The 21947-nt window shown below is 36.0% G+C and overlaps 1 protein-coding gene across 4 annotated transcripts in view; it reads left to right on the plus strand.

The window, feature by feature from the left end:
- MCPH1 (microcephalin 1) overlaps positions 1-21947 on the plus strand; it is a 337814-nt gene that overhangs the window by 60065 nt on the left and 255802 nt on the right. For all 4 annotated transcript variants that reach the window (XM_007476232.3, XM_056813405.1, XM_056813404.1 and 1 more), the window contains one exon: positions 7076-7188. In XM_007476232.3, coding sequence (XP_007476294.2) covers positions 7076-7188 — 113 coding nt within the window. The remainder of the gene's footprint in view (positions 1-7075; positions 7189-21947) is intronic.

A 21947-nucleotide genomic window follows, 5' to 3' on the forward strand; every position in this document is an offset into this window, starting at 1 on the left:
TAAACTGCTTAGCATAGTGCCTGGTGCCCTCCTTGTTTAACCTTCCTTCTCCTTCCTTCCTCCCTCCCTCCCTCCCTCTCTTCCATCTTTCCTTATACCCAAACCCAACCTCACTTATCCACTGGAATAAATTGACCTCTTCAGTTTTAGGATATTCCCTTAGGTGGTGCTGTCATGATTGAAAATTCATCAAGTCAGTCTTCACTTCCTCCTATAGCAAGCTGATCCCAGACCAGCTTGTTTGTTTCTTTTAGACTGGATCTCCATATCTTATCCAGGGTTGAAGTGAAGTGGTTATTTACAGGCCTCCAAATTGAGGAGTCCAGTAAGCAATTAATAATGCTGAAATTTAGAAGAGAGATTAGTGCTAGATACATATGTGGGAATCATTTGCCCAGAAACAATATTTGAACCCTTGGGAACCAATGAGATCACCAAGGAAGAAAAATATGAAATAAATGAAGACAAAGCTTTGGAGGCCACCCATGGTTAGTGGGCATGACCTGGATGAAGATTCAGCAAAAGAGACTCCCAAACCAGGTAGGATGACGAGAATCAAGACAGAACAGCATCCTGAAAACCCAGAAGAGAGAGCATAATAAATAGAGAACGTTATCAACAGTTGTCAAAAGACTGCAGAGAGATCAAGAGACTGAGGATAATAGCTGGAGTAGGGATGGTAGGATCAAATAAAGGTGTTTTTCCCCCCCCTTAAGGATAGGGGAAGACCTGAGTACATTTGTAGGCCACGTGAAGGAGCTACTACTTAGTAATTCAAGATTAAAAACAGAGGGGGGAATGATGTGGGAGTAATTTGCTGGAGAAGATGGGAGGTAATGGGATTGAGAAGAAGGGTCAGTTCCTCATGTGTGATGGGGCAAAGAAGGAAATAATGGAGAAGATATCAGATTAATATGAATTAAAGAGGGGAGAAGAGGGAGCCCTTAGCAAATGAGCTCAAGTTTTTTTTTTTGGTAAAAGGTAAAGCAAGGTTCTCAATGAGATGATGGAGGAAGAGGGGAGAGAGCATGCTTTGGGATCCTTGGATGAAAATGTTTGGAAAAGCCTTTGTGGTAAATATCATGGTCAATTGGAGATCAGTGAGAGCCCATTTGAGATAATTTAACCTGAATTTATAGTGGGCCCAGTCAGCAAGTTTTCATGAATTTCATTAGCTTCATTCAGTAGCATGTGGCTAGGAATAAAGAAAGCAATAGAGATCATCCAAGACTGGTATTTGGCAAGGTGTGATTGGTAATAAGACAAGAACATTTGATTCAAACGTGTGTTTGGGGACTTCAGTTTTCTTTTGCAAATTTTTACAACTTCCCTTTCCTTTAACATTTAGACATCATAAATGAGGAAGCAAAAATATAGATAGAAGGGCAAGCATTATGGTGAGTGGCTTATTAAATTAAATGAAAGCTGATTAGGTTTTATTTGTAGCATTACTCCACCCAAGGTCCCAGACTGGTTCCTTGGAAAGGTTTAGGCCTAGGTTGTGAACCATTAATCAAATATTTATGCCCATAATCCCTTTGAGACTTGGGTCTAGACAAGCCAGATGCTAACCCTAACCTTCATTCCTCAGCCCACTTTCCTAAATCCTTGAGGTTTTTAAACTTCCTACTGCTATTTCTTCCCCACATCTTACCCTACTGAATGCCTCAATTCAGTTGTACAAGGCCCTTTCTGGATAGGTGGCTAAAGTATGTTTAAAGGGATTAATTTTCTCATTTTATAGTCAGTTTTATTTAGGTATAGCTGTCTTTAAATTATAAAAGGCAGTTAAAATCCTACCTCACTTTCACCATCCCTGCAGCATATATAATACTCACTTGCTTTTTCCGAAATGCTAAAGCTTTTGCATACTACCAGTATGAAATGCTATAGTAGGTCCTTTTTTTCCCTAAGGATTTGGCCCAGGTTATGATATTAATTACATATTCCCTGTTATATAGGCAGGTAAGAGGCACAGTAGAGTGATGGCCTAGGATCAGGAAGACCCAACCAAGTTCAAATCTAGCTTTAGATACTAACTGTGAACCTGGGCAAATTCACTTAATCTTTGCTTTATTTTTCTCAATTGTAAAGTGAAATGGATAATAGTACCTGTCTGCTAGGGTTGTTTTGAGGATTAAATGAAATAATATTTGTAAAACACTTAGCACAGTGCTTGGCACATAGACAGTTTCCTTCCTTCTTCCCTTGCACTCTGCATATTATGTTATTGAGATTTATATGGAGAAAGTACAGACCAATGAGAAAAACTATAAACAAAATCTAACTTGGGCTAGATTATTATTAGTTACCAAAAAACTAGGTTAAACTCTCAACATTCTTCCCCATCTCAGAATGAGGTTAATAGCCTCAGTCCAAATTTTTGCTGAAAGTAGAAATTTGTATGGCACTTTGTAAAAAATAAAGAACAATAAAATCATAAGCCTTAAAAATGTACAGATTAGAAAAAGAGTACTTGGAGAAAATAGAAAACCTTTCATAAGATAATAAAAGTATAATCTGTTCCTAGGACAAGTATTGATATTAAAATGACATTTATCAACTTATATTTATGATTTTTAATGTATTTTCTCAGTTGTTACCACAACCAACTTTCTCAACAATTTGAGAAAGCATTTTAAAAATATTGTATTAAATTCTATTCCCTCCTTATCATAGTCTTTTTATCTATATATAGTCTCTGTTAATTTGCCAAAGGTTAGAACAATATTCCTATGAGAATCTCATACTTTAGCTTATTTTCAATTCTTTAACCTACAGTTTTCAAATAATTCTATATTAAATTAGTAAATACTGAATCTTACAATTAAAAAAACTTGATTTTGACATAAGAACCCAAATATATTTGCTTCTTCAAAAAAATCTGGTGTGGGTGCCACCTTCTGCAAGTACAGAAATCTTAACCTTCCATGCTTTATCTTCTGTAATATCTTTTAAAATGTTATAATTTTTTGATATTTTTTCTCAATTCTCAATCTGACAAACATGAACGTTTATATATATATACTAATGAATAAATTCAATGTTTTAATTTCAAAGCTATCCTACATGTCCAGATCTCACTCTGAACTTCCAAGTATTTCATCCTGTGAATTTTCAAAATGTTTCAATGACAGTTTCCTTTTTTTTCTTTTACTCTCCAATATCCCCCAAGTACCTCCCCACAAAAAAAAACAAACTTCCTTGTAGTGTATTAGCAATTCAATCAAAATAAATCCTCAAACTGACCATTCCCAAAATGAGTATCTCATTTTGCATCTCCAGTTCATCTCTCAGTTGGGAGGTGGTGGATATCAGGTTTCATCACTGATCCTTTGGAATCCTTTTTGGTCAGTATATTAATCAGGGTTCTTGAGATTTTGAAAGTTTTTTTTTTTCTTTTGCAGTGATATAATTATTTATTTGCTGTAAAAATTGTTCTTTAAATTCTACACACTTCCCTGTATAGCAATTCATTAAAGTTATTTGTTACATCACAATTTTCTCTTATATTCATATACCATATTTTTTCATATACCATAATTTATTCAGCTATTACCTAATTAATGGAGACCTCACTGGTTTCCAGTTATTTAGTACAATATACAGTGATACTTTGAACATTTTTGGTATATGCTAGTTGTTTCCTATCTTTCTTTGATCTTTTTTGGCTTTATCCTTTTTTTTTTTAAACCCTTATCTTTCATCTTGGAATCAATACTAGGTATTGGTTCTAAGGTAGAAGAGTGGTAAGGGCTAGGAAATGGGGGTTAAGTGGCTTGCCCAAGGTCACATAGCTAGGAAGTGTCTGAGGCCAGATTTGAACCTAGGACCTCCCATCTCTGGGGCTGATTCTCAATCCATTGAGTCACCCAGCTGCTCCTTTGGCTTTATTCTTAATGGTGATATCACTAGGTTAAGGAACCATACAGTTTAGCGCCTTTTGGGATATAGTTCCAAATTGCTTTCCAGAATGTCTTGACCAATTCACAACACTACCAACAATGCAGTAGCATGATTTACCTTCTACATCTCTTTTGATAATAGCCATTTTCCTTTTTTTTTTTGGTCATCTTTACTAATCAGATAGTATGAGCTAGAGCCTGGGAGTTGTTTTAATTTACTTTTCATTTATTTGTAATTTGGAAAATTTTTTCCATATGGTTATTGATAACTGATTTTTTACTTTGAGCACAGCTTTCATACCATTTGCTCATTTATTTATTGAGGAATGATATTTGTTCTTATATAGTTTAGTCAGTGGATAGTAGTACTCAAAGAAATTTGCTTCAAGGACTTTTTCCAATTGTTTCTCTTCTAATTTAATTGCATTGATTTTGTTTTTGCAAAACTTTTCAATTTTGTATTGAGAATCGTCCATTTTGACTCCATATGATACCTCCTGTTGCTTGTTTGATCATAAACTCTTCTCTTATCCTTACTTTTGAAAAGTATCACCTTTTATGGCTTTCTAATTTGTTTATGATTGTGAATCCATATCCTTCCATAAAACCTCCAGAGATGATCTTTAATAAATGATGGTAATCAGTCAATGTATTTACCTTTATCTATTTTGCATTTGTCAGTCAATAATACACAAGACTATCAAAAGTTAGATGACTAGTCTCACCAAGGTAGTTTAGCCCATCAATATATGTATTTCTCCAGATTCCAGTATTTTGACTGACTCTTCCCCATGAATTCTCTCACTTCCCAATTTTGCCATCATTCCCAAGCTTCCTTTCACATTCTGTGAGATATCCTTCCTGGCCCTTCTCAATGTTAGTGCCTTTCCTTTGATATCATCTTCAATTTATCTGATATATATATATATATATATATATATATATAGCTTGTTTGCATATAGTTGTTGGCTTATGGTCTCCCCTGTTAGATTATGAGCCACTTGAGAGCACCCTTCTGCCTTTCTTTGTATCCTGAGGATTTAGCACAGTGTTTGGCCCATAGTGCTTGCTTATTAAATATTTAATGATTGATCAACTAATTACTGATATATGTACAAATACATGTTTTCTCCCTTGATAAAATATAATTTCCATAGATAAGAGACTATTTCATTTTTGCCTTTGTATCTTTAGCAGCTGCTAATTCAGTATCCAACACATAGTGGATGTTTAGTAAAGACTTGTTAGTTGAATGTTTCAGTTCCAAATTAGGTTACAAGGAGTTTACTCTTAAGTTTGTGAATTGTTACTCTGGTATATACATTTTCTTCTCAGTCATTAAAGCCCTAAGCTGAGGCCTTATCATGGTATAAAAATTATCTTTTGTATTCTCAAAGACTATATCAGCAATTTAGTCCACTTTATCAGATGTTCATTCACATTTACAGAAACCCCATTTTTAAATCAAAATGCTTCTTTGTGGCTAAGGAACATTCAAATTATGCCACCCATCCCTTTAATTTTAATAGAAAATGTGCTAGTTTTGGAATCAGAGGAATTGAATTAATATTCTACTTTTGATACTTACTGTATGACCTTGGATTAGCCACTTGATCTCTTTTGGTCTCAGCTTCCTCAAATGTAAAATGTGTATTGTTAGCTAATCTCTAATATCCTTTCCGTCTCTAAAAATCTATAATCCCATGAACACTACATAGTCATTCTACATCTTTTTCCATATCTGCTAACATCTTTTATACAGTCTTGTGGTAATTTTTTCAGCCTGCTTGTGCCAATCATCTATCTCTCCACTATAACTAGATTAACTAATAATGTTGATTCTTTAGTGATTATAGTATTTCATGATTTACAGCCATATGGCATTGCTAGAAGAATAATGATGCAAAAAGATGTAGAACTTGGTTGGAGGGGGGTGTTGTCAAATTGGTATATGTGGGCTAGTTAGATGAAATTCTTTAGTGATTATAGTATTTCATGATTTACAGCCAGATGGCATTGCTAGAAGAATAATGGTGCAAAAAGATGCAGAACTTAATTGTAGGGGGGGTGTCAAATTGGTATATGTGGGCTAGTTAGATGAGGAGCTTAATCATCATTTATAACATTGCTTCTTCAAGAAAAAAAAGTATTTGGAGTTTGCACTAAAGAGATTATAAAGAGACATTTGTAAAACAGCACATTTTTAGTTTGGGGACTGCTGGATTTGTTCAGCAAGAAAGGCTTTCTTACTTGCAAATTGTCCCCATATCTGAAATTCACAGTTTTCACATGTGTCTCTTAGAATTCCTAATTTCCATCAAAGATCAGCTCAAAAACCAATGTATACTTTAAGCCATTTTTGAACCTCCCAGCTGTTGGTGCCTAGCCCTCCCCACAAATTATGACAAAATTTTCATTATTAATATCTGGTATTTAAATGAATAATTTATATGGATATTAATTAATTTCATTATTCTTAATGTCATATATATGCTTGTTTTTGTATGTATTTTTGTGTATGTATTATCTTCTCTTATAGAATGCAAGCCCCATAAGGAAGGATAGATGCCATGTTCCTTTTTTGTTTTGTAAACTTTTGACCTCCTAGCTAAGTGCTTGGCACATTGTAGGGGCTCCACAAATTCTTTTTAATTGATTAGTGCTAAAAAGTTTGTCTCAATTTGAGATATTTGATAGTTGACCCTTCTAGGAAGTATAAGCTATTCTTAAAGAAGTTTTCTCTAAATTTTAGAAAGGTTTTTAATATTTGTATCCTATGGAGACTATCCATATCCACAGGAACTGATTTGTAATGATTTCCTAATATATAAAAGGCTACTTCATTTAAAATAAATAAGAAATCTAGATGTTCAAATTTTCTACTTTTCACAAATTTAGTAATATTGTCTCAATATATGATAACCAACAAATAAACACTGTTTTAAAAAAATTATTAAATGATCTGACCTACTGATTATTTGAAATGAAATAGAATGCAAAGCCTGAATAGTTCAAAGAATTAAAAATATATGATGTTTATGTCTTTCAACAAAACCTAAACAAAGACATCTTACAAATAAGAAAGATTTATTTTTAACTTCTCTTTTGCTATGTCTCTTTGGACTTTCTATTTTAACTTCTAATTAAGTTTCAATTCACTTGGATTTTAGGTGTTGAAAGTGGAAAAGCGAAGCTCAATATTTTAGAAGATGTCTCCAAAGGCTTTATGGACCAAAAGATCAAATCACTAGAGGAATCAAAAAAAACTAGAAAGGTCAAAAAGGTCAGTGTACTTGTGTAAAAATATTATTTTAAACTTTTAAGAGTTTGGTACATCTTAATGATATACGCTGAAGTTATGAAATATAAACTATTCTATCAAAACTGAAGGGTTTTTTTTTTCCAAAATTAATTTTGGGTAAATGTTAGAAAGTGATAATGTACATAAAAAAATGAAAGCCATAATAATATTAGGCCTTGGAGTAATGTACATTTATACATTTATAAGGATGCAATGTTACCTTTCCCAAATCTTGCTTCCAAGACATCTTTTTAGCTTTTCAAAATGCCTTGGGTTTTTAATTATTCCAGCCTATGTAGCCTTAAATCTGAATAAATGTATATTAATTAGGGTTGAGGAATGTCAACTATCTCTTACTTTTGAAGTAGGTTCTACATTTTTATTTTTAGAAATTAATTATGGCATAAATCATTCTAAAACTGAATATTTCTAGTATCTGAACTTTAGTTTGGCTTTGTTCTTCTTCATTCTTGACAACTACTAACATATTCCCTAAATTTAGAAGTGGCAACTAAAAACATGTGCCTCACTCAGTCTATGAGACCAAGGAAATATACTGGATAATTTAGTGGGACCTGATTTCAAGAGATATAGTAGTACTTTATTTCATACACAATAAATTTTTAAATAGATTGTGTTTATAGCGAACCCCTTTCAGAAACATATAGAAATCTGGTAATTGTATCTGCATGTTCATAAGAAGTTTTATGAGAAACCTCCCAACTAATTCTTGCATTATAGTATGAGAAAGTCTGCATGGCTTTCAGGTTTATTGACTTCCATCAAGATCACTCATAATTTTTATTTCTGTCAACTCCTATTTATAGCTTCTAGGTGATAGCTAACATATATGTAGTGCTTTAAAGGTTGTAGGATGCAAAAAACACTCATATACACACACACATATCTATGTACAGGATGCAAAAAACACTCATATACACACACACATATCTATGTATATTGTAACTCATTTGATTCTCACAAATATCTCCGAATGAAAAACAGTCCTTGTTGTCAAGTTCTCCTGGAGAGTGGAGAATATAACATGTAAACTGATAAACAGATAAATGATAACTCAAGGTGGAAAGAGAGGAAACACTAACGAAAATCAATTAAGACTTCCCAAATGAGTCAAACTTTGAAAGAAGCTAAAGAGTTTAAGAAGCAAGTTGAGGAGGGAGTGCATTCCAGACATGAGGGACAGTTTATGCAAAGGAATGGAAGTGAGAGAAAGAGAATACCAAAGCTGAGGAGAACTGAGTAAGTCAATTTGGTGGAACATAGAGTACAGAAAAGAATCGTGTATAGTAAACAAAGGGCTTTAAATGCCAAAATGAGACCTTTGTAGTTTATTCTAGATGCAAGAAGCCACTGGCAATTTTCTAGCAATAGAGCCATCTGACTAGACTTTACCATCTGAAGACTATTTGGGAGCTGTGTAGAAAACAGATAAAAAACAGGAGCACAGATATTGTTAACATCTCCCAACAGATGTATCGAAATCTTAATGTTGAAATAATTGAGTCTTGGGAAAATATATTCCAACTTTTACTCATCTCCTACTGAGTGTGATTCTGAGATAGAAACCTCTTAGCTTTGGGCCAAGAAATGCAGTAATTAGTTGACCCTAGTGATTTCATTGCTATAAAAATTATAGATGAGGAACCAGGAGAAGTCATCAACTCCTCTTCAATTTATAATCTTAGAAAGTTGCCTGTAACAGAGAGAGCATTGAGACTCACCCAGGGTCACAGAACTAATTATGTTTCAAAATGATTTTGAATTTATGGTTTTGAATGGTTTTGAAATTACTCTATTAAATAAAAGCAAACTTGCATTTGGTGCTATCTCTGTTATTCTAGGAACTATGAATGGTCATGTGTCTGTTTCCTTAAAATAAATGTTCAAGGTTCTTCTAAAGTTTAAGGTAAAAGGAACTTTACGATTCCTTAAAGTTTAATTTTTTTAAAATTCCAAACTGAAGGTAATTTCACTTAAATTATTTTAGGCCCTTCTTTCTTTCAACCCCCTTATCTTTGTGAGATTTAAAATGGTTGAGGTCTTAAACTGTAGTGATTAAAATAGTGGAAGATATAAATTGTGATAGATATAAGGGAGGGTGAGTAAATTTGACCACAGAAATATGTTTCACTACAGTGTCTTGGGTTTTAAAATCAAATATAAGGTGGTCGCTAGGGAAATATTCCCAATTATTCAAATACCCAAGTCAATTGGGTTTTATAGAGATTTTAATTAACAATACAATGAGTAATCAAAGAAAGAGAGAGAGAGTAAGAAAGGAATAAGTATGAAGGGCCTCCAGCCAATATGGCCTAGACCTGAGCCTTAAGAGAGAAATCAGTCAGTTTTAACACTCACCACAAGGTCTGACTAAACAAGGATTCTAGTAACACCAGGCCAGCTCCATCTCAGCTGACTTCACCAGAGAGCCTTCCAGCCAGAGACTGTTCCAATGGGCCTCTCTCAAGATCCTCCAGAGGGACAGAGTCCCCTTAGAGGAGCTCCAGGGAGACCTCCTTAGAGATTGTCCTCCAAGGGCTTCCCTTCTCCAGAGCCTCTCTCAAGAGATTCTTCCCAAGCGGTCCTCATCAGAGATCCTCCAAAAGGAATTCCTCCAAAAGGATATCTCCTCAAGAGATTCTGCTTTTTCTTATATAGGGGTTTTTCTCCCATGTCACCTCCCCTAAGTCCCTACATCTACCAATCACTGTAGATGCTTTCCAAAGGACTGCCCATCTGAATTCCTGCTAAGTTGACCAAGATCCTCAGTAAGTCTGAACTAGAGAAAACACAGCTGAGTTAACTAATCTCATCAAGAGAAAACTTGCCCGACCCTTTTAGGTACCTAGCATCCCATTGTATCAATTCTAAAAACAGGCCTGGCTCAAAGAACTCCTTGCCTTATTATAAGCATGGATCCAAGTACTTTCTTTGTTTAGCAAGAAGTTTTCTCTCCTAAAGCAGTCTTAAGTACGGTTGGAGTAGAGGTCCTCCCATTTCTGATCCTGGCTAGTTCTCACATCAAAATGGGGAATGTTTCCAGTAGGGAATTTGTTCCAATTAAGATTTCCCTGATGGGGAAATTTTTAACATTCACAAGTCTGAGAAATTTCAAGATTTACATCTTCCATGTTAGAATGTATTGATTCTAAGGTAGAAGAATGGTAAGGGCTAGGCAATGGGGGTTAAATGACTTGCCCAGGGTCACATAAGTGTTTGAGGCCAGATTTGAACCTAGGACCTCTTGTCTCTAGGCCTAATTATCAATCCACTGAGCCACCCAGATGCCCTCCAAGTCCCTTCTTTCCTTTTTGCTATTTGTATCTCAAAACTCTTTATGTCAGTATAGGACCTTTCCTCCCACTTTACTGAGAAAAATCACAGTCTTTGTATTGTATTCCATACTCAGGGTCTCAGAATAACTACATATTGCCCATCCTCTCCTCTTATGCTTCAATAAGTAAGTGGCTTTTATTTTTTTTTTAAGTAAGAAGTGGCTTTTCCTTTTACCAAAGCCCAGTTCTTTTCTTAAGTCCTTTATCTTATCTATTCTGGAAACTTGCTTCCTAATCTCTTTTTTCCAAGGTCTCTTTTCCTGCAGGGTACAAACATTCTGGCTACATCTCACATCTTTAAAATAAATTACCTTTAAGGAGCAGCTAGGCAGCTCAATAAATTGAGAGCCAGGCCTCAAGATGGGAGGTCCTAGGTCCTAATTTGACCTCAGAAACTTCTAATTGTGTGACCCTGGGCAAGTCACTTAAATCTCCATTGCCTTGCCCTTACCACTCTTCTGCCTTAGAACCTATACACAGTATTGATTCTAAGATGGAAGGTAAAGGTTTAAAACTTTTTTTTAATAAAATAAGTTACTTTTACCTCAATATTCTTTCAAGTTGTGATGGTACTTCTTTTTTTCTCTTTTACTAATAAAGTCCTAGAAAGATATCTATATTCATTTCTCTTTAATTCCTCAGTTCTCATTCCACATTCCTTTGTAATCTGGCTTCTGATCCTACCTCTTTAAGGAGACTACCTCACTTAGGTTATCTCTTGGATTTCTTAACTCTCAATATTATTGCTACTTCTCTGTCTTCATTCCTTTTGATCTCTGCAGATTTTAACACTGCTAATTATACCCCAGATTCCAAAACTCTCATTCCTTGGCTTCCATGAAACTGCTTATTACTGGTTTTCCTCTTGCAATTCCCTCTCAGTATCCTTTACTGTATTATCATCCATGTACTATTCTTAGAACACAAATATCCCCTTTAACTTCTGTCTTGGATTCCCTCTTTTGTGGATTCCCTCCTGTGGTGATCATTTTTATTTCCTCACAGATTAAAAAAAGAAAAGATTGCTAAATCTTATAGATTCCACTTTCACATTGTCTCTTTTACTCATCCTCTCATTACTTCCTTAGCCACTATCCTAGTTTTTATTCATATCAAACTTTTTTTCGTTTTTCCCCTTATTCTCAACAGCCTTAAATAGAAACCATTCTCTGAAATACTTAACCCTTTCAACTCTGGATCAACCCCCAGGAGTTCCCCTAAGACCCTCACTGGAGAATCGCTCATGTGTGACCTTTATCAGGCCTATTCCAGTCCTGATTGATTTTACTCCTTTCCCATCTTCTTGTTGCCCCCTTGTTATCATGTATATATTTCCTCTCCCCCACCTGTCTGATCTCTCTGAAGATGTAGAACCATAATCACATCAATAATGCCATTGCTGTTAAAAATGTTTTGGGGGGGCAGCTGGGTAGCTCAATGGATTGAGAGCCAGGCCTAGAGATGGTAGGTCCTGGGTTCAAATTTGGTGTCAGACATTTCTCAGCTGTGTGACCCTGGGCAAGTCACTTGACTCCTATTGCCTAACCCTTACCACTTAGGGGGCAGCTGCATATCTCAGTGGACTGAGAGCCAGTCCTAGAGATGGGAGGTCCTAGGTTCAAATCTGGCCTCAGACTCTTCCCAGCTGTGTGACCCTGGGCAAGTCACTTGACCCCCATTGCCTAGCCCTTACCACTTTTCTGCCTTGGAGCCAATACACAGTATTGACTCTAAGATGGAAGGTAAGGGTTTAAAAAAAATGTTTTGTCTCTCTACTATCCTATGAATCTATATCACCAAGCTTGTATCTTTCTGAACCAAAATACTCCTTCCTGACTACCACTCCTCTATATGTATTCTCTCTCACTATTAGAATGGAAGCTCTTTGAAGGAGAGCAGCTGTCTTCACTTTTATTTTTGTACCTCCAGAGCTTAGTACAGTGTTTGGCACATAAGAAGTACTTAGTATTTTTTAATGCTTTTTAAGATATTCAATTGTTCATTCTCTCCTAGGTCATTGTCATATCTCCTTCACTGGCTTCCCTGTCTCTAGTCTCTTCCTTCTCTAGTCCATCCTCCATAGTTTCCAAAATGAACCTCCTAATATATAGGTTTGATATTGTGACTCCTCTGATATATAATGGAGGAATTAGTTGGTGGTAAAAGGGATAGAGGAGGAATGGACATCTCCCCCTGAAAGCAGGATCCAGGAGAGGCAGCTGATGTTTAAAGTTGGCCCAGAGAGAGGAAACTAGTCTCCCACTTCAGCCTTCCCTCCTCAGCTATGGTTGCTCTCACAAACTGGCTTTCAACTTCCTCTAATACTAGTGTCTAAAGCTTCCCCTTCAGGGAGATTACTCTCCCTCCTATCAAGCTGGCCCACTCACACTTCAGTGACTTTGGGGGAAAAGACAACAACTTTATTATAAACTAAGTCAGCTAAGGATAACACTAAGAAATGGCCGGCAGAAAAAGGTTTGTGAGGAAAGCGGGGAAGGTGTCCCTACTCTAACTACTCTTTTTCCTCCATCCTCAAGTTGGGGAACCCAGCCTTGGTAGCCTTGGGCCCCCTGAGAAAGTCAGGCTTGGCTTGCCCTGATCTTGGCCCAACTGGCACAGTTCGTACTCAGGGCACCAGGAGCTGTGAGGTAAGTTTGACAGAGGCTCAATGTCTTCTCAACATCTTCACAGCATATATTCCTTGACCTGAAATGTATCTCTCCCTGTTCCCAGTCATCTTTTCTATCAGTGATTGCCCAGCTCCTCAGTGTAGCCTACCCCTGAATCATTTACAGTTCCTCTTTCCTTAAGTTACTTTTCATTTGCTTATTTGTGTATATGTTGTATTTCCCATTAGAATGTAAGCTTCTTGAGGGCAGAGAGTATTTTTATTTTTATTTTTGCATCTCCAGCTTCTGGAATTTTGATCCTGATACAATTTTAATAAAATTTTGTTCAGTTTAATTGTAGGTTGTGAGATTTAAAATGGTTGAGGTCTTAAACTGTAGTGATTAAAATAGTGGAAGATATAAATTGTGATAGATATAAGAGAGGGTGAGTAACTTTGACCGCAGAAATATGTTTCACTACAGTGTCTTGGGTTTTAAAATCAAATATAAGGTGGTCGCCAGGGAAATATTCCCAATTATTCAAATACCCAAGTCAATTGGGTTTTATAGAGAATTTAATTAACAATACAATGAGTAATCAAAGAAAGAGAGAGAGAGTAAGAAAGGAATAAGTATGAAGGGCCTCCAGCCAATATGGCCTAGACCTGAGCCTTAAGAGAGAAATCAGTCAGTTTTTTAACATTCACCACAAGGTCTGACTAAACAAGGATTTTAGTGACACCAGGCCAGTTCCATCTCAGCTGACTTCACCAGAGAGCCTTCCAGCCAGAGACTGTTCCAATGGGCCTCTCTCAAGAGCCTCCAGAGGGACAGAGTCCCCTTAGAGGAGCTCCAGGGAGACCTCCTTAGAGATTGTCCTCCAAGAGCTTCCCTTCTCCAGAGCCTCTCTCAAGAGATTCTTCCCAAGCGATCCCCATCAGAGATCCTCCAAAAGGATATCTCCTCAAGAGATTCTGCTTTTTCTTATATAGGGGTTTTTCTCCCATGTCACCTCCCCTAAGTCCCTACATCTACCAATCACTGTAAATGTTTTCCAAAAGACAGCCCATTTTGAATTCACAGCTGAGTAGATTAATCTCTTTAGTAAGAGAGGAAAAAATGCTGCTGTGTCAACAAATTTCATTAAGAAAAAAACCTCTGAATAAGTTATCACCCTTTTAGGTTTAAGTAGTTTACAAGTTGCCCCACCTTTATAGGTACTTAGTATCCCATTGTATCAATTCTAAAAGAGTCATGACTCAAAGAACTTCCTGTCCCTTCCATAAGCATGGATCAAAGTACTTTTCATTGTTCTCAAGGAGCCTTCTGTCCTAAAGCAGTCCTAAGTAGGGTGGAATAGGGATATTCCCAAGGCAAGGAGCCCCCACACTCAAGTAGAGTTCTCACCATCTCCTAGGGAATTTTTTAAGTAGAAGATTCCACAATGGGGGAAACCCCTAACATTCATAAGTCTGAGAAATTTTGAGGTTTACAAGGTACTGTAATGGAAATTTATTTTTTAAGAAATATGCAAAAGTTTTTATGGAAGAGTCTTAATAATAAAAATAGTAAGAGTTATGAAGTGTATTGTAGGGGAAGTTCATGCTTTTTGTCCTGAACATCATGATTTTGTGGCACCAAATATGTGAAAATTTTTTACATTAAATTTTATAAGCAATGCTAGGACTCTTAGTGTTACCCTGTTTCCCAGTACACAATCTGATGCCAAGCACCACACTGTTCCCTGATGTTCTGTACTCCTGTACCTCATGGGGGAGAGTCTGACTGCAGTGTTGGAAATTCACCAGCACTCCTAGAAAAATGACTTAAACTACATGCCCCTCTTTGTGGTGAGTTAGCACTGTTCCTTTGTACATTCACCTTTATTCCAGCTGAGTAAATATTTATTAAGAATGTATTCTGTGCAAACCATTGTACTAGACCTTGGAAATACAAAGACAAAAATAAAACAGTGGTTTTCTTCAAGGTGCTTATATTCTATCAGGGAGAATGCAACATATATACAGATAAAGAAGTTAAAGAAGTTTGAAGTATATACAAAATAATCCAAAATAAAAAAAAATTGGCAGGACAGGTGTGAGTGAGTTGGAAAGACCCTTTATGGAAGGTGGCACCTAAGCTGTGTCTTAAATGAAATTAAATGTTCCAAGAGACAGAGGAAAGGAAAGAGTGTGTTCCAGAAATAGGGACAACATGTCTAAAGGCAAAAGATAGTCATATGTGAGGAATAGTGAAGGGATAAATTTAAGCAGAGAGTGCTTTAAGTGGAATACAATGACATAACATTGGAAAGGTCAATGAGAGCCAGACTACAGAGAGCCTTAAGTGCCAAGTTTATGCCTTCATATTTTGATACATAAAGAACAATATATTATTTTCAATTTTCAATCATTCAATCAATAAACATTTATTAAGCAGCTATTATGTTTCAGATTGGGCAACTAAGTGATGCAGTAGACTCATATTCCTGAGTTCAATTTGGCCTCAGACCCTGTGTGACTCTGGGAAAGTCATTTAACCTTATTAGTCTAGATTCCTCATCTGTACAATGGGTTAGAGAAGAAAATGGCAAATCACTCCAGTGTGATTACCAAGAAAACCCCAAAAGTGGTCATGAAGAGTCAGACATGACTGAAAAACAACTAAATCACTACAAAAACAAAGATACTGTGCTAAGCACTGGGGGAAACAAAGAAACAAAAGACAATCCCTGCCATCATTACAGTCTAATGGGGGAGACAGCATGCAAACAAATACATACAAAACAAGCTATAATCAAGATAAATAGGAAATAATTAACAGAAGGAAGGCACTAGAATTAATTAAGAGAGGTTAGGAAAGCTTCCAATAAATAAAAAAAAAGCAATTATAGTTATGACTTAAAGGAAGTTAAGTAGATGAGACAAAAATAGAGAGAGCTTTCCAGAAATAGAGGTCAGTCAAAGAAAATGCCTGGAGCTGAAAGATGTAGTGTCTTGTTCGAGGAAAAAGAATGCTAATGTCATTCTCTTTGTTGTCTCTCTCCCTTCTCTTAAAAAAAAAAAGTCACTTGAGTATACTAACTTGTTTGAGTCAGTGTTGTAGCTGGAATATGCTTCAAGGAATTTTTAGCTGTCAGATTTCTCTTTAAAGTTTATAATTAGCCTAGGACTTGGACTTTCATTACTAAACAGTTTAGCTGTCCTGCTAGAGTATCACTATGGGGCTTATCATTTAATGTATTACTACTAATTGCTGATTGTGATATTATTTGTATATTTATGAAATGCATAGTAATAACTCATTCCAGTGAAAGACTTTTTTTTCCTAATAAAACCCATTATGTGTCCTATTATACATTTAGGGGAATTGCCACACTTCCTAAAGGTTGATTAGATGTCCACCTAAACAATTTTCTATTGCTCACTTCCTGGACCTGTTCTTTTAGGGTACTGTCTGTGAAAAGGACACTCATAAGATAAGTCAACCCTACAAAAGATTGAACATTTCCTCACTTTCAAATACAGGTGTTCAAATTATCTATTATAGTTTTTTATGGACTTGGCAACAGCAGGAATGTGCTAGTTATATACCTCAAAAGAACATCTGAAAAATAACTGCCTCATGATGGTATTACAGAACTTGTTTAAACCTGCTTGATCAGTGTTTAATATCAGAATTCTGATTGCTTTAGAACGAGTGAGAAATTTTTGTCATTAAACAATGTTCATGTTCCACGAAAAATATTGGTATCTTAAATATAAATAGACTCACAAGAAAACATAGCTTTTCATTAAGTATTTTCAGAGTTTAATGTAGAATGTGCCTACTTATGCTCAGTATTGGAACTGCTCCACAATTCACATGAAGGTTTAAGGGAAGGAAGGAAAGTGGCAAGGTTCTGAACCCCCATCCCAGTTTTTCTCAGCATGAATCACAAAATCAGAGCTAAGATTATAGATTTAGGACTGGAAGGGATTTTAGGGGTCATCACTTCCAGCTATATAATTTTCCAGAGGAGGAGACTGAGGCCTCAAGAGGTGAAGTAACCTTGTCCAGGGTCACACAAATGTAACTCGAACTGACATCTCTCTTACTCAAGTAGCCCTCTATCAGTTATTCTATGTTGCTTCTCAGAGTGCCAGAGTTTGAATTACTAAATTCTCCCCTTTATTCCCATTTGAGTTGTATTTTGAAGAATTGGATCTCCAGTTCCTTTACAGACCTATTTTGATAGACTTTGGTATCAGACAACTCATTTCCAACAAGTATGTTGAAAGATTGCTATTTCTGTTCTTTTGAACCCCTCTCTCCTTTCATCCTTTGTTTTCCCTTTACATTCTTTAAGAATAGTTTATATTCCTGCCAGAGTCTCTTCCAACTTTCTACATGGATACTCTTCATTTATAAACTTGAATGTGTCACTTGAACATTCAAGAAGATTCATCTTGCAACTCATAGTTCCTGCTACTTGATAGAGATTAAGGGAAGGAAGATAATCATTTAGTGCTAGAAGGGTTCTGTGACATATTGGAGATATGTTTAATACTCTAATACCAAACGGCCATGGAGCTCTTGCAGATTTTATTCTTATTTTCACATGACAACATAATAGGAAATAGATGTTAACCCTTGAAATATACCTCCTGGTATTTTACTAGTAAAACTGTGTGTCTTGTCAGTATAATGGAAAGAAATCTATACTGGAAATTGGAAGACTTGGCTTTTGCTTAGATTAAATCATCTCCTTATTGACTACCTCTATTATCTTTGGCAACTCATTTCTCACTGAACTTCAGTTTCAACATCTGTTAAATGGGCATGAAAATCCAATGAAATTTTATAAAATTTGGGATTTGGGGGAAATAAGGTTTAAAAGTACTGGAAAGGCAGTAAGAGAACAAGATATGAAGGTCTTTAGCTACTAAAAATGTGGGTGACATGGTCAGGCTTGAGTATGATAGAATCTATTAATACAACATGGTAGGAAATTATGAGATGGCTGGTGTAAGTGCCTTCCTTAAATGGAGGATCAGTAAGAATGAGTGTCCTTAAATCTCAGTACGTACAAACATGGTACAGTAGGGCCACTATCTATGGCGGACACATTCGAAGACCTAATACAGATGACTAAAATTGAGAATATAAGTGAACACTTGTCAATCCTGTATATATATATATATATGTGTATATATATATATATATATATATATATGTGTGTGTGTGTGTGTGTGTGTACACTCCGCTCCTTGCCTCAGCATTCCTCAGCCTGCCCTCCACCACTTTCCACTTTGCCCTCCCCCCCCCCCCAAAAAAAAAAACTTTTTAAAAGTAAAAGTGAAAGCAGAAGTGTCTGGCTGCCAGGGGCAGACTTCACTTCCTAGACTCTCAAGAGTGCTTCAGAATTTACTGGATAATTGAAACCCAGTAAATGGAGCCATAGACAAGGGGGCTTTACTGTATGTACAGGATAAACTGGAGATAATCATAGAGGGTTGACACTAAGATTATAAAAGACTTGAGAAAGAAGTCCTACAGAAGGTGAGACTAGCTGAGATTTGATGTTAGCCAGGGAGGCAGGGAGGTGGAACATAACAGGCATGAGTGCCGGCCATTGAAAACACTTGGAGTTTGGATGATGTGTCCAGTTCAGAGCATATCAATAAATAAGGTATAAAAGGCCTGAAAAGCTAGTATGGGACCAATTATGAGGGACTTGAATACCAAATAGAGGATCTTATGGGTGACAGCAAGATCAAGGCTGTGACTATTTCTATGTGTAGATGAAGTGGGTAGAGGAACAGAGTCTGAGAAATGAACAAGTCAAGGAGCTGAGAGGTAAAAGTGCTTGATGGAATGCCATTATGCATGTTAGAGTCTCCCGTTATGAGGCTAGGAGTTGGGGAGGAGAGAAAGCCCAAGCACCAAAATCGGTGAGAAAAGAAGGGGAGTGTCTTAGACATCAGTAGGGAACAGTTTCTAGAATAGTGATTGTTTGCTACATTCATTTGAATGAAACTTAAAGAAGGAGAGATTATTGCGTGATGAAGTTAAAGAGAGTGTAGATGTGCTGGTGGAGCGCTTGGAGTATTGCAACCTTTGTACCACTACCAGTGAAGAAAGGGTAGGAGTGAAAGTGCAACCAGTTCTGGAAAGTATGACCAAGGAAGCTATGTCCTAAGGAGGTCGGTGAACCAAGTAAGCCTAAGCCTGGCTAAAAGGATGATTTAAAAATAAAAAAAAATTGTAGCTGTATTTAGAGTTTTCAGTTGATTGATTATAAGCTACTGATATTATTCATTCTCCACAGAGGGGAAGTCAGGTATTGGCATGAAGGTATGGCATGATAGAAAGAGTGACAAGGTTTCAGTCATATGGCCTAGTTCATTATCTTGGCCTTTTTACTTACCAGCTTTGTCACTTAGAATAATTCACTGCTTGCTGAACCTCAGTTGTTGGGTTTTTTTTTTTTAACCCATAAAAAGTTGCTCAACAAGCAATGAATTCCTCTAAAGTATCTTATTTTATCTTCAGTAAAATAGATGTTAAAGGACAACACGGCCATCCAATGCAGCTGAGGAAGTCTCCAGGTGTAACGACCTTTCGTGCCACTGGACCCAGGCTTCCAACGCCGAGAGAGTGGGACTGTCTCTGTGCATCCACTTTTCCACTTAAATCTTCATGCACAAGTGTCTTTGTGCACACTCCTCTATACACCTTGGATGAAAACGCACAAAGACAATTGTCATCCTCGGTTACCAAGAGACTACTACCAAAGTAGATGTTATTATTGCCCCCGTTTTTTAAAACATGTGGAATTGAATTTAGCTAGTAAGTATTAGAGGTGGGTTCTGAACTTGACTTTTCCTAGCTCTAAGTCTAGCATTCTTCCCGATGTACCACTTAGCTGCCTTGATAAGAATAGCTAGTTTATCAGTGCTTCAAGTTTACAAGCTTTCCCCCTATTATTTTAGTTTTTACAATGACCCTGTAAAACAAATGCTATTATTAACCACATTTTATAGATGAGGAAATTGGGAGTGGGAGAATTTTAGTGACTTGCCCAGGGTCATATAGCTAGTAAGTATCTAAGGCAAGTTTCAAACTGATCTCTTCCTAACTCCAAACCTAACCCTCTATTCACTATACTACCAAGATGTCTAATGTATACCTAAATCTTTTTAGGAGTTGGATGTGTTTTCATTTACTGAGATCTTCCCTGTCCCCCTTAACTCTTCAATTTCCTCTTTTAATACCCACTGTTGCCTTTATGTACACTTAGGTATTTAACTTACTGTAAGACTTAGGAGGAACAGAGGGAATGATTCATTAGACTAGTATTTGTTCTAAGAGAAGTTGGTTTTAGACAACTTTCAATTTATAAAAAATGAGAAAAGAGGACTTGAAAATAAAAAATTCCATGGTTATCATGTTTGTTGTTTCAGTAAAAGACTATATAAATATTGCTATTTAAGTCATTGAATTACTCTTTAGTTATTGATCTGTAGTGAGAACCAATATTGCTATTTTTAATTGTTCGCTACATTAAATATTGCTATTAAAATGGTAATAAACTTTGTCTAGGAAACAGACTGTCAAATGGATATCTTTTTCTTGTACTGTGGGTGGTCTACCTAATGGTGTTTTATTCTCTGCATTTCCATGTGTTCTCAAGATAGACAGGAGTGGAACCATCTCAATTTCTACTGAGTGATAGAGAAATATTTATTATTTGGCCCTCTTATTACTGTTCTTATTCTAGTTTAACTATTCAAAAATGTCTTGCTATTCATCTGATATTTATGTATTTAAATAATTTCTTACTAAAACTCATGATTTAAAGATGTACTTTAAAAAGAAAAACAGAGGTGAAAGGGTTAAAACTACAACTCAAAGTCAATGAGGCATTCATCATGGACTTTGTTAAAACAACAAGATATGAGGGATTTCAAACAGAATCCTATTGGCATGTACTTGTGTGGCTTTTGGACATGGTTAAATGTTCAGTTAATATATCACTTTGAGTGTCTTTTGTAGGAAAAAGAATTTTCTAATCTGTGATTAAGGTCCTGCTGTGAAGAAACTAGTATGGGACAGGTCTTTTCCAGGCCTCATTATCAGTTTGTTATATTTTTGAAAGGATTTTGTTTGAAGTAAAACTATTCAATTACTCTTCTGGTGCTTTTAAAGAAAGCTGATTAGCTGTTTTGAGCAAACAAAATGGGAAGATGTCCTTCTGCTTATAATTTTAGTTAGGTGTGTGTGATTAGGTGGTTTACTGTATATATAAGATGAGGTAAACTTTCTTTCTCCATGTATTGTACATGTTCCACTTAAGAACTGTTAATATTTTGCTTTTGTGTTTAGCATTTACTTAAATTAGCAAAAAAAATGGATATTCATTTTCTCTTTAGTAAGAATAATTGTCCTGTGATATTCTGACTAGTTAAATTGTTTTTGCATTGTATTATCATTTTAATCAATTTCATTGGTTTCCTCTTCATTGCTAAGTTTGATTCAGATTTGTCCTCAGGATTTTCAACTTATCAATAGACATACTCTATTCTACTTTGGATGATCAGTTACATATCCCTTCTAGTTTCTCCAGTTTTGTCCTCCTTCCTATTTCTCATTCATGATGAAGAGTACATTGCCATTTTGCTGCTTCATCCATTTACTGAGATCTTTCCTTTCCTTCTCAATTCCTCAAGTTCCTCTTTCAAGACCCACTGTTGCCTTTACAGAGATTTAGAGATAATAAATCAGTCATGTTTTG

Source organism: Monodelphis domestica, chromosome 1 (assembly GCF_027887165.1).
Source record: "Monodelphis domestica isolate mMonDom1 chromosome 1, mMonDom1.pri, whole genome shotgun sequence".
In the NCBI taxonomy this organism is placed as follows: Eukaryota; Metazoa; Chordata; class Mammalia; order Didelphimorphia; family Didelphidae; genus Monodelphis; species Monodelphis domestica.